This window comes from Symsagittifera roscoffensis, chromosome 1 (genome assembly GCF_963678635.1).
Source record: "Symsagittifera roscoffensis chromosome 1, txSymRosc1.1, whole genome shotgun sequence".
Taxonomy (NCBI): Eukaryota; Metazoa; Xenacoelomorpha; order Acoela; family Convolutidae; genus Symsagittifera; species Symsagittifera roscoffensis.
Window position 1 is genome coordinate 95,066,670 of NC_087062.1, and position 16,481 is coordinate 95,083,150.

A 16,481-nucleotide genomic window follows, 5' to 3' on the forward strand; every position below is an offset into this window, starting at 1 on the left:
TTTGTTGTTATCGGTGTTGATATCGGTGTTGCTTCCTTGCTTTCTTAACATAAACGAACGTTAAATTTTGATATAAAACCTTAATCGATCGCTTTTTCAGCTCAGCTACTAAAATCCAAAATTAACAAATTTTATTCAGTTTCCAGCTCAATTTCCGGTCAATATAGTAGCAAGTACGAATTGACACAAGCAATTGGGCATCCGCACAAGAAATTAACGAAATCGAAAAAATTCGAAAATGAAATAATTTCAGAATAACAGTCGAAAAATACAACCACCAACATTAAAGACGCTTCAAGTATTTACCGAGCAGCACCTAAGCCGATAAATGGGTAGACGCGCGTGGAGCCGAAAAATAAAAAAAATAACAATTGTCATAGAAAACTTCGAGAAATTAAGTATTAAAACTTTTGAAGCGACACAAAATGAGGTAACTATATCGATTTCAAAAAATAAGCCGAAACCATTTAGGCCGCATAAAATATTTCAGCGAAAACAAAAAGTAGAATATACAACAGAGAAGCATTAATTTTTGAAAATTACATGAGTAAACCAAAATTACTTACACCTACGATGAAAAATGCTAACATCACAAGATCCCCGATGAGGCTGACAAACTAAGCTGAAAACATATGAGCAGACAAACTAAAGCGCAGAAAATCAAAAATTCAATTGCAAGTTTAAAAAAACAAGGCCCTACCGGGACTGGAACCCCAGTCGTTAGCGTACAAACGCATCCGCGTTGCTTCTATGCCAAGTAGGAAAAGGTCTGGAAGTTGCTAAGGTTCACTGAAAAGATAACTTCTCAATTTCTTGCACTTGTGTAAGAAAATATGCTAACTGAGAAAAGTCTAGTTGCCGATTACAAAAAAATTTACTCTCGCAAAAGTAATAAAAGTTCTGACGCAAAACAAAATCAATGCTGCTAAAGGTGATTACTCCTTATCAGCAAACTTCTAACAAACAAAAGTTTATCGGTACGTTTGAGCCCCATAATGCACAATCCTACAAACTTCTCTATTATGTTTCATTCAATCTCGATAGCTTGGATGTTGAACTGAAAAATATCATCTTCAAGTTATTTTTAGGCATGCTTAGACTGCAGCTTTTTGTAGAAATACCTGAGAAGAAACCCTTCATGCCAAAAAATTCTATGCAAATAAAATAACTTTGAGTCTCCCTTTCCCTCAGAACAAACACACGCAAACAAACTTTTTCCGAGCGTCAAACGACGCAATAAGAGACCACTACTTCGATATAAGAACATAGCCACCAGACAGTTGAAAAAGAATCAAAGAACGCACCCACGCAGAAGAAAATCTGACTCAATTTTGAAAGAACTTTCAAACTTAAAAGTGAAAAAGATATGGCATTGACCCTCTGTGAATTTCAAAACGAACAAGACTGACACTTTTTTGATAAAATTAACTAAATCTGAAAATTAACAACCTTTTCGCAATTAGAATTCGATCACATTTTTCGACTTTTACACTTTTACTGTTAGTTAGTGGAGTTTGCTTCCTTTCAACAAAAGAAATTCAGGGAGTTTTAAAACATCAAAAGTCAAACCGCGAAAAATAAACAAAAATATCATAGAGACTTAATTAAGAGTTTTCACTACGTTTACCCAATCTTAAAAACTAAAACCTATTAATCCGAAAAATACAAGAAAAATAATGCAATTTTATCAAATCGAGTTGGTAAAACTACAACTAACATAAAAATCTAATTTCGATGAGGCAGAAAATTTAACCTGTTCAAATAATGTGTTACAACAAAAAAAAACCAGCAGATGAATGAGTCCTGTGAACTAAGTTTTTTACGGGAAAAAAGTATAGTACCTGATTGCAACACCCTTGCTTTTTGCAAGAGTGAAAATTACACAGAGGCGAAGTTGCACTTCGCATACACAATCAAAAATATGACCGATAACGCTACTGGGAAAAACTGAATGAGTAAAATTGTGAGTCTACAAAAATTCTGAAGTGACGCACACCAATTATGACGCATTAGCAGTACTAGTCAATTTGAAAAAAAAAAGAAATTTATCAACTAACAGGCCTCAATTAATGGAGCAGAAATAATATGAAAAAAAGTAATTGTAGTGAAAATAAAATGAAATTTTTTCTAATTTGAGATTTTTTGTGACAATCATCCCCCAACGCCATATTAAATACAAAATGAAAAATTTCGCTTCTAGTAACTAATCAATTATGGTAAATAAGCTTCCTTCAACCCCGGCGCAGCTGCATCGCAAACAAGCAAGAAAACGTTATAAATAGCTCTAAAACGGTTAATCGCTGAAAAATGGAAATAAAAGAAAAAAATAATCCTTGAAAAAATAACTTCTGCAATGTCCTCGTTTCAAATCCCCAAACTTGATGTCAAGAGTCAAACGTTCTTGCATCTGCGCCAAGGTCAAATAAAAACCACAAGTAAACCAAATACAACAGATGCAATTTAAATGCTATGCAACAAAAGCGCCACAAAATGAGCACTTTTATTTGCATCTTAGGTTTGAAACTATAAAAAGATTCATAATATAACATTTGGCATGCTTGCTCGCTAATGTGAAAGTTGTTAAGTACTATAATTAAACGAAAACGTTGTAAAATATTTAGAATATTACTTTTAACTATGCTAGGAAAACAAAAGTATAACTTCAAACCATGTCAAGGCGACAATTGACTTGCAATTTACAATTTTTTGAACTGATATTTTGCAAAGATAACTGTGGCCGCAACATTCTGTACTATTAGCACAGCAATGGGCTTTGTAACGTTTCTTGTATACTGAAGTACTTGTGTTGTTTCTTGTTTACTGGAAGGAACTATTGTTGAGGATGAGCTTTTCCATTGCAGGTACCTCATTGAAACCTCGGAGGGGAACAAGTGTGATTTAAGGATTTTATCTCTCTGACACTGGAGGATTTTATCTCTCTGACACTCCATCCCAGGCATTCTCTGTGTATGTACTGGAGACAGTCTACGCATTTGATGGACCATCCTGTGTTTTTGACTTCCTTGTTGCAGAAGCCACATGGCCACTTCGGCCCCGGGTTGGGTTCTATATCTCCTGCCTCTAATAGGCGGCGACTCAGGTCGACAGGATCACCCAAGCGCCTTGCCAAAAACCCGCCCGACTGGCAATGAACGAATCGGGCGGGTTTTTGGCAAGGCGCTTGGGTGATCCTGTCGACCTGAGTCGCCGCCTATTAGAGGCAGGAGATATAGAACCCAACCCGGGGCCGAAGTGGCCATGTGGCTTCTGCAACAAGGAAGTCAAAAACACAGGATGGTCCATCAAATGCGTAGACTGTCTCCAGTACATACACAGAGAATGCCTGGGATGGAGTGTCAGAGAGATAAAATCCTACGATGGATACAGATGGCACTGCGGTTGCGACCACCTGAAATCAAACACCGCGGACCCCAACCCAATCAGACCACGAACTAAGGAAGGTCTAAAAATCATCCAGTTGAATGTAAATGGATGGCGCGGGAAAGGGGATGTGGTAAAAAAGCTAGCGTACGATACGCAAGCGGACATTCTAGTCCTTCAAGAAACGAAACTGACCGAGAAGGCCAAAGTTCCGAACAGCAGCGACTGGGTTGTATTTAGAAAGGACCGCACTGTCCACCAAACGGAAACTACCAACGAAAGGGCACAAGGAGGCGTAGCAATCGCTGTTAGGCCGGGCCTAGAATGTAAAGAAATCAGCCTAAGTATGCCTTTAACCGCAGCTCTAGAGACAGTCAGCATAGCTGTGAAAACTGGCAATTCGTGGCTGGAAATTCATAATGTGTACCGACCACCAGCAAAATCCGGACAATATGATCAAAGAGACTCAAAGCCATACCTGGACAAATGGCCATGCGGCAGTAACTCCATCATATGCGCGGATATAAATGCCCATGGAAGCTGGGACCGGAACAAAGTCGAGGACAAAATTGGCGAAGAAGTGGACGAATGGCTAATCAATAAGGACATGTGCCTGCTTAACAGCGGAGGAGCAACAAGAGTTGCGAAAAATGGATCAGGGACAGCACCCGACATTACAGTAGTGCACTCATCCAGAGCTAACCACTTTAACTGGACCACAATAGACTCGGTAGGGTCCGACCATTTGCCAATTCTGATATCCTCTTGCGACAAGGTCAGTAAAGTTCAAACCCGACCAAACCTTAACATGAAGAAAGCCGACTGGCCGGATTTCGAGAGGCTACTAGAACAATCTCTATCCCTACCGGAGGACTTCAAGTCCCTTGAAGCTTTGGAAAAATTATTTGCTAAAGCAATAATGAACGCAGCTAAAAGATCTATTCCGGTAACCACTCGAAAAGAATGCAAACCATGGTGGACCAAAGAGTGCGCTGTTGCGAAGAAAAGTATGAATAATATACAAAGACAGCTTAGGAAATCCCCTGGCGACGATCTTCTCATTTCGGCAGCCGAGGAAGCTTCTAAGGTGTTCAAGAAAACGATAGAGGTCAGTAAACGCGAGGCGTGGAGGAAATATGCAGCTGAACTCAGCCCGCGGGACCCGACCACAAAATTTTGGAACACCCTCAGGGCCATGGACGGCAGAAAAAAAGAGCGGCTCCCAAATACTCCTATTGATTACGGAGGTAAATCCATCACGGCCGACAGGGAGAAAGCAAAAGTTGCTTGTAAGACGTATGCTTCGGTTAGTAGAGTGACAGTCAAAAGGGAAGATTCGAAACAAGCATACTTGACCCTACGCGAAGCAATTAAGTTAAATTGGGACTCGGAAATCAACGAGTCATTTTCCATAGCCGAATTAGGAGAAGCATTAAGAAGTCTTAAGCCCAAAAGTGCGGGCTCCGATGGAGTGCATCCGCTAATGCTCAAGCACCTAGGGGAGAAGGGAAGGGAATATCTACTCTATTTGGTTAACAGAAGTTGGAGTGAAGGCAAAGTTCCGGCAAACTTGCGAACAGCTACAATTGTGCCGACACTCAAAAAGAAGAAGCCGGCAAACCTAATAAAGTCGTATAGGCCAGTTTCCCTCCTCTCTTGCATCGGCAAAACTATGGAAAAAATGGTCCTCACACGTTTGGAGGAGTGGGCGAAAGAAATCGAATTAGTGCCGCCTGAACAGGCAGGATTCCAGGCACACCGCTCAACTACTGATGTTATAGCAAACATTACACAAACGGCAATGGATAATCTACAGGTCAAAAAAAGAACGCTAATAGTTGCGATCGACTTTAAGGCCGCTTTCGATAAAGTATGGAGGCTTGGTCTCCTACGGGACCTCGCCGAGAGGGGCTTAGGAAGCGTAGCAATAAAATGGCTGAAATCATGGCTGTCGGTCGCCGAGCCATGGTCAGATGGAACGAAGAATTCAGTAAAACTATAGTTTTCTCCCAAGGTATGCCGCAAGGAAGCCCGCTCTCGCCCCTTCTATATTGCTTTGCAACAGCAAAACTCCCGGAAGCAATTAAGGGCAAGTCGCCATCAGTCATTGTTAACCAGTTCGCTGACGATTTAACTATACAAGTGGCCGCCGAAAGAATAGAGGAAGCGGCAAATCAAATCAAACCAGCGCTTGAATCAATAGAAACATGGGCTAAATCGAACTACGTGGAACTGGCAATGGACAAAACTGTAGGCTTAGTAGTAACAGTTGATCCGAAAGAAACCGGGTGTAAGAACACTCCCTATTTACATATGGGGGGTGAACCGATTAAATATGAAAACTCAACAGTAATCCTCGGAGTGGAAATTGACACCCAATTACGTTTCAACGCGCAAGCCAACACAGCCAAGAAGAAACTGAAACAAAGGCTACAAATAGTACGCTCATTGAGCGGAAAAAACTGGGGAATAAAAGCCAATGACTTGAGGCAACTCTACAAGAGCTATATCAGACCCGGTGGCGCGTATGCCTTTGAAACCTGGGGTATGTTCCTGTCGCCTTCAACGCGCGAAAAAATTGAAGTTTGCAATAATGCAGCGGCTAGGTGTATTGTGGGGGCGCCTGCAAGGGCCCCATCAGTCCAAACTCGAGCTGAGGCTCAGCTTAACACAATATACGAAGAGGGCATAGATAATGCAGCCAAGTTACTGGCCAAATGCTGCAACTTCAAACAAAAACATCCCCTTAACAGACTTGGAACAAACCAGTCACAAATAAGGTTAAAAGGAAGGTCGGACTGGCGATCGGAAGCGCAAAAGAGAATCAGCGAAAAGATCTTCGAAGACATCAGAGAAGATGTGAACAGACAAAAGGAGGAGCGTCGATATGAGTTATACTCGAAGTTGGTACCGGAAAACCACCCACACAGACGAATGACAGGTGGGAAACCACTTCAGGAAGGAGAAGGACGTTCGAGAGAAGCAGAAGTTAGTCTCCACCGTATTAGACTCAATAGAGCTCCATTTCTGCGGGAAACCCTCTTTAAACACGGGAAAATAGAGGAAGGGTCGTGCCCGCATTGCTTCAGCGAAACTGAAGACATCATACACTGGCTTACGAAATGCCCCAAATGGGATCAAGAAAGAAATGCGATTTTTGGTGGCCAACCACCCGCGTCAATTATCCAAACGAAACCCGAACAAGTAATCGAATTCATCCGTGCTACGGCGAGCAAGCCCCCCAATCATTGACGGGGACCACACACACACACACACACACACACAACAAGTGTGATTTAAAGAATTATTGGATATAATTCAATTTCCATAAATAGTCTCAATTGTCAAATTGTCTCAATGTTGACAATATTGGTGCCCTATTTTTGGCCATTCAGACTTAAATTTAAACATTCTTTGATTATTGAATAGCAACCGGCGATCCAAGTTCTGTTCCTTTATGATTTAGCTCGAGCCTGTCTAAGCAGGGTTCCGGTAAAAGAAAGGATAAAATTGAGATATATATAAAATAATAAATTAAACGTAAAATTTACCTTCTTCTGAATAACAGCTACCACGGAGTCATCGCCACGAACGGCTAGAGATGTTAGCCCTCCTTGGTCGACTGCTTTGAAGGCGTACTCGACTTGGTACAATTTACCCTCAGGTGAAAATATAGTTATATGACGATCAAACCCAGCAGAAGAACCAGCAGCCATCTCAATCTGAAAACGGATTCTAATGGTTAGTAGTAGTGATGGGGCTGTGCGGGGAGCATGGGGCCATTACCCCAGTCTGTTTACGGGTACTATAATGTCGTCTTATTTCTGCAAGTGTTCGTCAAGCAGTCACAGCCAACGGTGGGTATTCACAAGTACCAAAATGATAAATCAGTCCCATTTGTACCAAAATAAAAACCAATCGCGTTAGTACCACAAATATTCACTTTGCCAAAGACTACAAAGCCGACTATTTTAAGCTCTTGGTTTAAGGTCGCCGGTGGTCTAATTTTTGTAGAGTCCTACCCTCTGTTGGCAAGCTCGCAACACGTTGGCTCGACGCGGCGGCCACTATTTTGCTGTCTAGTTTTCTTGTTTTAACAGTAGAAAATTGTAATAATTCGTTGGCTCACAATTCGACCAATCAGAAATCGAGTTGAATAGTTTTGGTACAAGAGAGACCATTTTTTTTATTTTGGTACAAATTAACCTTGGTGGAAATGGGACTTCACCCAGCCAACTCTCCATATGCATTTGTTCATTTTCTCTAAATCGACAAATTTTCTCCAAGGTATGGTTTTCTTCGATGGTTTCGGAATTATTTCACTTTATATTTTGATGAAGATGTTACCTGCACTTGGAAAATGCATTGTGATTGTGTACAGTACAACTGCAGAAATTTAATAAGAAACTTATGAACTTGAAAATCATCTAAGAGGGTCGATGAACCCTCACGGACTCTCCCGTGGAATTCTTATAAATAATAATATACGCTATATCAGTTATTTTCAGTCCATCTTTTTGCAACATTCGCCCGGAAGTGTGACATTCGACCAGAATGTGAAAAATGCAATCTCTGCGGAATTCGAAATTTTAGCAGCGAGCCTTCCGAATTAGTGATTTTACAGGATTAACGACGTTATTTGAACGATGGGAAAAAACGTGAAGGTTGAAGGATTCGGGAATTGCTAATTTTTAAATTTTTGAAGTGATTACGTAACATTTCTGAGAAACGTCAGAAACGGCCATTTTGGCAAAAAGGTCGAAGAAAAACACAACAACATTAGTTGCGCAGACGATAACTACGAGAGTCGTGATCAAAAAACAACAGCAGATTGCAGGAATAGCAGAGAAGGTTCCGAGTTGCAACTATTGTGTAGCTACAATAGTTGCAAGGCCGTTGCAGACAGCGGTGAAGGGTGGAGGACAGCCTTCCGGATTAAGAAGAAATCAAGATTAACGAGCTTGATTCAGTGGATTCAAGAATCCGGAAGGGTTTCGGAACTGAAACTTTTATTCTTTTCTATAAACTTTTAGCTTCTTGTCATGTCCTGATTTGAATTTAATTAACAACTGGATTCATTTTGATAAGGATGAGAAGCTAGGAGTTGGGGGGAAAAGTTGATCCATTGTAACATTCGCCCGGAAGATACATATCGACGGATAACAAAACTAAGTCTTAAGACGACTGGCCAGCGTCTAAACAGAGCTTTGCATTTTTTTCACCGTCTCTACCAAGCCAGTACTTTTCGGTGGTCTTTCTTACATCGGGTCGACAAAAACGTTACTGTTCTCCGGCTTCGACCAGAACGCTCAAATTAACTGAATTACATGCAAAAATAGTGAGCTCATGGCTGGGTCTCTGTATCCCCAGACCACGAGGTCACTCCTAAAAACAGGGCTACTACTTATTATATTACTATTGTTTTTGTTCAGTAGATAAAAATCATCATCTCCATCGAAGATGGATCAACCCTTTCCCCCAACTCCTAGCACCTCATCCTTGTCAAAACTAATCAAAATACCAGTTAAATTCAAGTCAGGACATGACAGGATGCTAAAAGTTTATGTGAGTTAATAAAAGTTTCCGTCCCGAGACCCTTCCGGATTCTTGAATCCGCCGAATCAAGCTCCTTACTCTTCATTTCTTGCTAATCCGGAAGGCTGGTTCTCACCCTTCACCGTTGTTGGCAACGGCCTTGCAACTATTGTAGCAGCACAATAGTTGCAACTCGGAACGTTCTCTGCTATTCTGTAGTTCGTTGTCGTTTTCCAATCTCGATTTTCGTACTGTTCGCAATCGCAGATAAAAGTTGTTCTGTTTTTTACTCGCTTTTTTATTAAAATGGCCGTTTCAGCATTTCTCAGAAACGTGACGTCATCATTCGAATTTTTGAAAATTTAAAATACTAGAATATTCTAGCCCTCACCGTTTGGCTAAACGTTCCAATAACGTCGCTAATCCTTCGAAATCATCAACTCGGAAGGCTTACTGCTCAAAATTCGAATCCTGCATAAATTGCATTTTGGCCATTCTGGTCGAATGTCACACATCTTCGATGGAGATGATGATTTTTATCTACTGAACAAAAACAATAGTAATATAATAAATAGTAGTAGCCCTGTTTTTAGGAGTGACCTCGTGGTCTGGGGATACTGAGACCCAGCCATGAGCTCACTAGTTCTGCATGTACTTAAGTTAATTTGAGTGTTATGACCGAAGCCGAAAGCAGTAACGTTTTTGTCGACCCGATGTTAGAAAAGACCACCAAAAGTACTGGCTTGGAAGAGACGATGAAAAGCATATAAAGCTCTGTTTAGACACTAGCCAGTCGTCTTAGGACTTAGTTTTATTTTCCGTCGATATGTATCTTCCGGGCGAATGTTACATAGATGTTTTTATGGCGCTCCTGGGTGTTATTCTTTTTTAACGTCATGACCGGCAGAACCATTAACGAGCACTCCGCGCCGAGCGGATGCTCACATTAACGCCCTTAATAGGCCTAAACCGCCGGGGCGGAAGGGTAGTTCGGAACGCGGAAGCCTTCCGGATTACCGTGAATAGCTTTTTAACTTCGTTAAGACCGAAAATTCACGAACCAGGAAGGGTGGTGGGATCGGCCATTCCCTCGTTCCCTGAGAGGTTTGTGACCAAAAACACTTAAAGATATATATATAAAACCAAACAAAAAGTAGTATAGTACCCAAGAAAAACAGAAAACATAAAAAATAACCGAAAAAACCAAAAACAGTAAAAAAGTAAAAAATCAGTAGAAATCATCCCCCCAGACAAGATGTGATCCGACCCTCCCGTTTGTTGTTGATAGATATATTGTTGTTACAGGCATTTATATCAGTCAGGATTGTTACGATCATTTTTGTAGCCCGTTTGTGAGGCTTGTACTGTAGGGTTATTTGAGCATTTAAGCACGTTAATGATAAATTGCGCTCAATCCGGAAGGGTCAGCTGATTTGCGCTCAATTCGGAGGGGTCCTGGGAGAAAACTGATCCGGCAAGCAGTACAAGGAGCAACAAGAAGAGGATCAACGACAACAACAATCCACTGTTGGGTATCGTTACCAAGTTTTGTATCCCATTTGGTATAAAAATTAAAATAGTAATCTGTGGGGTGCTCGACAATGCTGCACTGTAGTGACCCTTCACCGAACTGCGAATATCCGAGTTAAGCACCTTAAAGCGGATATTAAACAAACCCGGAGGGGCATAGTATTACTAATATTATTACTTATATAGCCTATATTAATAGTCTTATATCGTTTTTCAGTGAAAAACAACAAAATTAGACCGGTTTTTTGGGGTCAAAATAGCGATATTTTGATCCCCCCACAAGTCGCGATTTTTGAGATATCGATAATTTTTGAAACGGAAAAAAGTAGTGTGTTACATCGTAATTGCACTACCATAATAGATAGAACCGGTTAAGTTTAGTTCGGAAGTGGTTGGAACTATTTTGGAACCAAAAACCGAATTTTCGTGATTTTTGAGAAACCGAAACACTAAAAATTCAGAAAATTTTTTGAAAGTTTTGAGTTACAACAGTAAAAAATAGTTGTTCGGACAACGTCCACTAGTGAGTCTTCAATTTTTAAAACCCGCTACCCGAAAGCCTTCCGGGTTGCAGAGAAATCGAACATAACGTGTTTGATTTGGTGGATTCATCAATCCGGAGGGGTACAGGTACCATAGTTTTTTTGCAAATTTTTTCAACTAAAGCGTTTTAGATCGGGTCTTTTGCATTGAACTAGAAGAGTATAGGCCTTCTGAGCTCGGATCAATAATTTTTAGGTCAAAAGGACCAGATTTGCAGAAAAAGTTAGGCGGAAACTATAAGAGAGAAATTTCTTGACTTTAGAAAAAAGACGTTTTGGTTAATAACTTTGGGCATATGGAGTTGATTTTGGTACCAATAGATCAGAAATTAGCTGAGCTTACTGATAGGGACAAAAGTTTTGCAAAAAAAGTAAGCGTGAAAATTTTTTGAGATTGTTTTTAGCAAATTCCTCAATTTGGAAGGGTACACCCTTCACGTTTTATAAAATCTCTTTTAGAAAAGCCTTTATACCCCTACCAAAAGGTAATAGCGGTTGAATAAAGTAACTTTAGGCTGTCCTAGACGAAAAGGGAAGGCTAAAGGCACAGTAAAACCTTAATCGAGCCGAAGTTAGGCGAGCAATAAGACCCTTCACCGTTAGTGTGAATTGTCGAATAAGAGGCTTAACTTCAATCCGGAGGGGTCTAGGAAAAGAGTACATACCCTTCCTAGTTAATTGAAAAAGCAAAATTGCATCAGAGAACGTATCCGGAGGGGTATAGGCTGAAAGAAGGAAATCTCCGAAAAGCTACTTTTACGAAACCGGAGGGCTCCCAATCCGGAGGGTTCAAAGATTTTTCAAGTTAGGAGGGGTCCGAATCCGGAGTTGTCCAGATCCGGAGGGGTCTAGTATTGAATAACTCAGAGGATCCCAATCCGGAGGGGTCTAGATCTTGTTAGTCCGGAAGGGTCCTATTTGTGCCAATCCGGAGGGGTATTATTTTATTAGAGGACTTAGGTAGACGGAAGAAAGACTAAAGTGAGAGGTATTAGGTTATTAGCACACAGGCTAGGTATCAGTGACTGCACTGGTAACTTGCCTTTCAATAAGAACCAGACCAAAACAAAACAGGTCCGAACTCGGATATTCGCGACACTAAGTCTATATTAAAAAGAAGCGTGATTCATTGGTGTGGATTGTAACATAATACGTTTTTGTGAAAAGTGACTGCCCTGAGGATTTTAGTAGGTCTAGCTCGGGCAGTCCGAAGGCAGATAGGTAACACAGTACTCGGTGGGTGCAATAGACGCCCACTTGAGAAAATTACTGCCTTCAAAGTTTTGTCTGTTTGGTGCAGCACCGAGCGGGGAAAGCTTTTTCTTTAAAAGACAACTTCGACTATTGTACTGCGACCGACTAAAAGTACATTACACATACGTTTTTTTCATAGAGGCATTAATATTCTGTCATTATATATTTTTTTTGTTTTTGATTTTAAATCAACGTAATTTGTGCTTGATTGGGTAGTGAGTACACTATCTTTTAAATTGACTGATAACATCATATTGTGCTAGTTTTCGAATCTTACGACCGATAATCGGTTAGTGTGAATAAATTTTTTACAAACTGTACTCTGATAACATACAGGGATTCGTGGTCACTATTTAATAGAATCTTGTGAAATTTATTGTGTTGCGTCATTATTATTGTTAATAAAACTGTAAGGTCACTAGCAATCGAGTTAAGTGTATAGGCATTGAGAAGTGACAAATAGAGAATGAGTCTAGACAAGTCAAGAATACCAAAAATAGGTAATAGCTCTAGGAAATTCATACCTGAGGAGCAAAGAAAAAAGATGACCGATCCTTTTGTGGATTGGATCAAACAGGCACGGACCGACAAAGGGGAGACGGTTTTAGGCAGAATGGTTGAAACGAGAAGTCAGAAGACCTCAGAAGAGCGTAAAGAACTGTTAGAAGTGGAGGTCAACACAGACCATGCCATGAACGACAACCAGGGAGTACATGGACTGGAAGGGAGAGGCAGAAGGCTGGCAAGTGAATCTACTCCGGTAGAACAAGGCCATGATTTTGCCACTTCCACCGGGACACTGGATCGAGAAGAGATGTCGGAACTGTCCGACATCTCAATTGAAATAGCGGCAACGAGAAGATCTCCGACAGACAACACTATGATGGCAGGCGGAACTGGGAAACAAACAACGTCATCATCGTTCTCAGAAAGAATGAAGAACACCTTCGGAAACATCTTTCCATTCACCATGGGAGGAGGTGCAGGAGACGAAAGTGAATCCCAGGAGGAAGAGGATGAAGAGGAGCGAGTGGACTTTGGATCTCAAGTCAGCCTCAATAGTTCGATCCAGGAGAATGAGGCATACGTCGGAAGAGAGACTGGAACCATGGACAAATTTGGTGTAGTGACAACGATAAGCAAAGAGGCAAACACACAGAGGCAAACAAACCGAATTTTCGTGATTTTTGAGAAACCGAAACACTAAAAATTCAGAAATTTTTTTGAAAGTTTTGAGTTACAACAGTAAAAATAGTTGTTCGGACAACGTCCACTAGTGATTCTTCAATTTTTAAAACCCGCTACCCGAAAGCCTTCCGGGTTGCAGAGAAATCGAACATAACGTGTTTGATTTGGTGGATTCATCAATCCGGAGGGGTACAGGTACCATAGTTTTTTGCAAACTTTTTCAACTAAAGCGTTTTAGATCGGGTCTTTTGCATTGAACTAGAAGAGTATAGGCCTTCTGAGCTCGGATCAATAATTTTTAGCTCAAAAGGACCAGATTTGCAGAAAAAGTTAGGCGGAACCTATAAGAGAGAAATTTCTTGACTTTAGAAAAAAGACGTTTTGGTTAATAACTTTGGGCATATGGAGTTGATTTTGGTACCAATAGATCAGAAATTAGCTGAGCTTACTGATAGGGACAAAAGTTTTGCAAAAAAAGTAAGCGTGAAAACTTTTTGAGATTGTTTTTAGCAAATTCCTCAATTTGGAAGGGTACACCCTTCACGTTTTATAAAATCTCTTTTAGAAAAGCCTTTATACCCCTACCAAAAGGTAATAGCGGTTGAATAAAGTAACTTTAGGCTGTCCTAGACAAAAAGGGAAGGCTAAAGGCACAGTAAAACCTTAATCGAGCCGAAGTTAGGCGAGCAATAAGACCCTTCACCGTTAGTGTGAATTGTCGAATAAGAGGCTTAACTTCAATCCGGAGGGGTCTAGGAAAAGAGTACATACCCTTCCTAGTTAATTGAAAAAGCAAAATTGCATCAGAGAACGTATCCGGAGGGGTATAGGCTGAAAGAAGGAAATCTCCGAAAAGCTACTTTTACGAAACCGGAGGGCTCCCAATCGGGAGGGTTCAAAGATTTTTCAAGTTAGGAGGGGTCCGAATCCGGAGGGGTCTTATAGTTGCTCAATTCGGAGGGGTCCAGATCCGGAGGGGTCTAGTATTGAATAACTCAGAGGGATCCCAATCCGGAGGGGTCTAGATCTTGTTAGTCCGGAAGGGTCCTATTTGTGCCAATCCGGAGGGGTTTTATTTTATTAGAGGACTTAGGTAGACGGAAGAAAGACTAAAGTGAGAGGTATTAGGTTATTAGCACACAGGCTAGGTATCAGTGACTGCACTGGTAACTTGCCTTTCAATAAGAACCAGACCAAAACAAAACAGGTCCGAACTCGGATATTCGCGACACTAAGTCTATATTAAAAAGAGCGTGATTCATTGGTGTGGATTGTAACATAATACGTTTTTGTGAAAAGTGACTGCCCTGAGGATTTTAGTAGGTCTAGCTCGGGCAGTCCGAAGGCAGATAGGTAACACAGTACTCGGTGGGTGCAATAGACGCCCACTTGAGAAAATTACTGCCTTCAAAGTTTTGTCTGTTTGGTGCAGCACCGAGCGGGGAAAGCTTTTTCTTTAAAAGACAACTTCGACTATTGTACTGCGACCGACTAAAAGTACATTACACATACGTTTTTTTTCATAGAGGCATTAATATTCTGTCATTATATATTTTTTTTGTTTTTGATTTTAAATCAACGTAAACTGTGCTTGATTGGGCAGTGAGTACACTATCTTTTAAATTGACTGATAACATCATATTGTGCTAGTTTTCGAATCTTACGACCGATAATCGGTTAGTGTGAATAAATTTTTTACAAACTGTACTCTGATAACATACAGGGATTCGTGGTCACTATTTAATAGAATCTTGTGAAATTTATTGCGTTGCGTCATTATTATTGTTAATAAAACTATAAGGTCACTAGCAATCGAGTTAAGTGTATAGGCATTGAGAAGTGACAAATAGAGAATGAGTCTAGACAAGTCAAGAATACCAAAAATAGGTAATAGCTCTAGGAAATTCATACCTGAGGAGCAAAGAAAAAAGATGACCGATCCTTTTGTGGATTGGATCAAACAGGCACGGACCGACAAAGGGGAGACGGTTTTAGGCAGAATGGTTGAAACGAGAAGTCAGAAGACCTCAGAAGAGCGTAAAGAACGGTTAGAAGTGGAGGTCAACACAGACCATGCCATGAACGACAACCAGGGAGTACATGGACTGGAAGGGAGAGGCAGAAGGCTGGCAAGTGAATCTACTCCGGTAGAACAAGGCCATGATTTTGCCACTTCCACCGGGACACTGGATCGAGAAGAGATGTCGGAACTGTCCGACATCTCAATTGAAATAGCGGCAACGAGAAGATCTCCGACAGACAACACTATGATGGCAGGCGGAACTGGGAAACAAACAACGTCATCATCGTTCTCAGAAAGAATGAAGAGCACCTTCGGAAACATCTTTCCATTCACCATGGGAGGAGGTGCAGGAAACGAAAGTGAATCCCAGGAGGAAGAGGATGAAGAGGAGCGAGTGGACTTTGGATCTCAAGTCAGCCTCAATAGTTCGATCCAGGAGAATGAGGCATACGTCGGAAGAGAGACTGGAACCATGGACAAATTTGGTGTAGTGACAACGATAAGCAAAGAGGCAAACACACCGGGCCAGTCAAAAGACTTCGCGATTATGACAAGTTCAGAGCCACAAACTGGAGAGAGTAGAACCAGAGGGCTAGGCAACGCGTTAGCGGATCCTGAAATAGATAAGGAAAAGACGTCGAGACAGAGAGTCAAGGCCCGGATCTCGACCAGCACGAAGCTACCTGGGACCGACAGGGTTGCACCGCCACTAGTAACGCCACTCGTGAATAACGGGGCAGCACTAGAAGAAGCCTTAAACAACATAGTGGACAGTTTAGGAGAACAAAATGAACAGATGTCAATAAGGATGAGTGAACTAGAAAGAGAAGTTCACATTGAAAGAGAAGGTCTGCGAGAAGAAATAAACCGCAATAGACAAGAAGTTGGCAGGAGCAAAAAACGCTTGAAAGAAAGAACGGACGAGCACATGGCAAAGAACTTGTCGCGAATGACAAGAAAGGCGGAACAGCGAGAGTTACGCTTAAGAGACGACATGGATAAGTTAAGAATTCAGCAAGAGCAGTCTC

At 41.1% G+C, this 16,481-nt stretch overlaps 1 protein-coding gene across 2 annotated transcripts in view; it reads right to left on the minus strand.

Moving 5' to 3' along the window:
- LOC134853054 (proteasome subunit alpha type-6-like) overlaps positions 1-7,785 on the minus strand; it is a 354,898-nt gene extending 347,113 nt beyond the window's left edge. The window contains exons 1-2 of one of the 2 annotated variants that reach the window (XM_063868987.1): positions 7,776-7,785; positions 6,933-7,105 (exon numbers count right to left, since the gene is read on the minus strand). In XM_063868987.1, coding sequence (XP_063725057.1) covers positions 6,933-7,097 — 165 coding nt within the window. In that variant the 5' untranslated portion in view covers positions 7,098-7,105; positions 7,776-7,785. The remainder of the gene's footprint in view (positions 1-6,932; positions 7,106-7,775) is intronic. The other variant, XM_063868994.1, reaches the window with a different exon arrangement.
- Between the last annotated feature and the right edge of the window lie 8,696 nt (positions 7,786-16,481).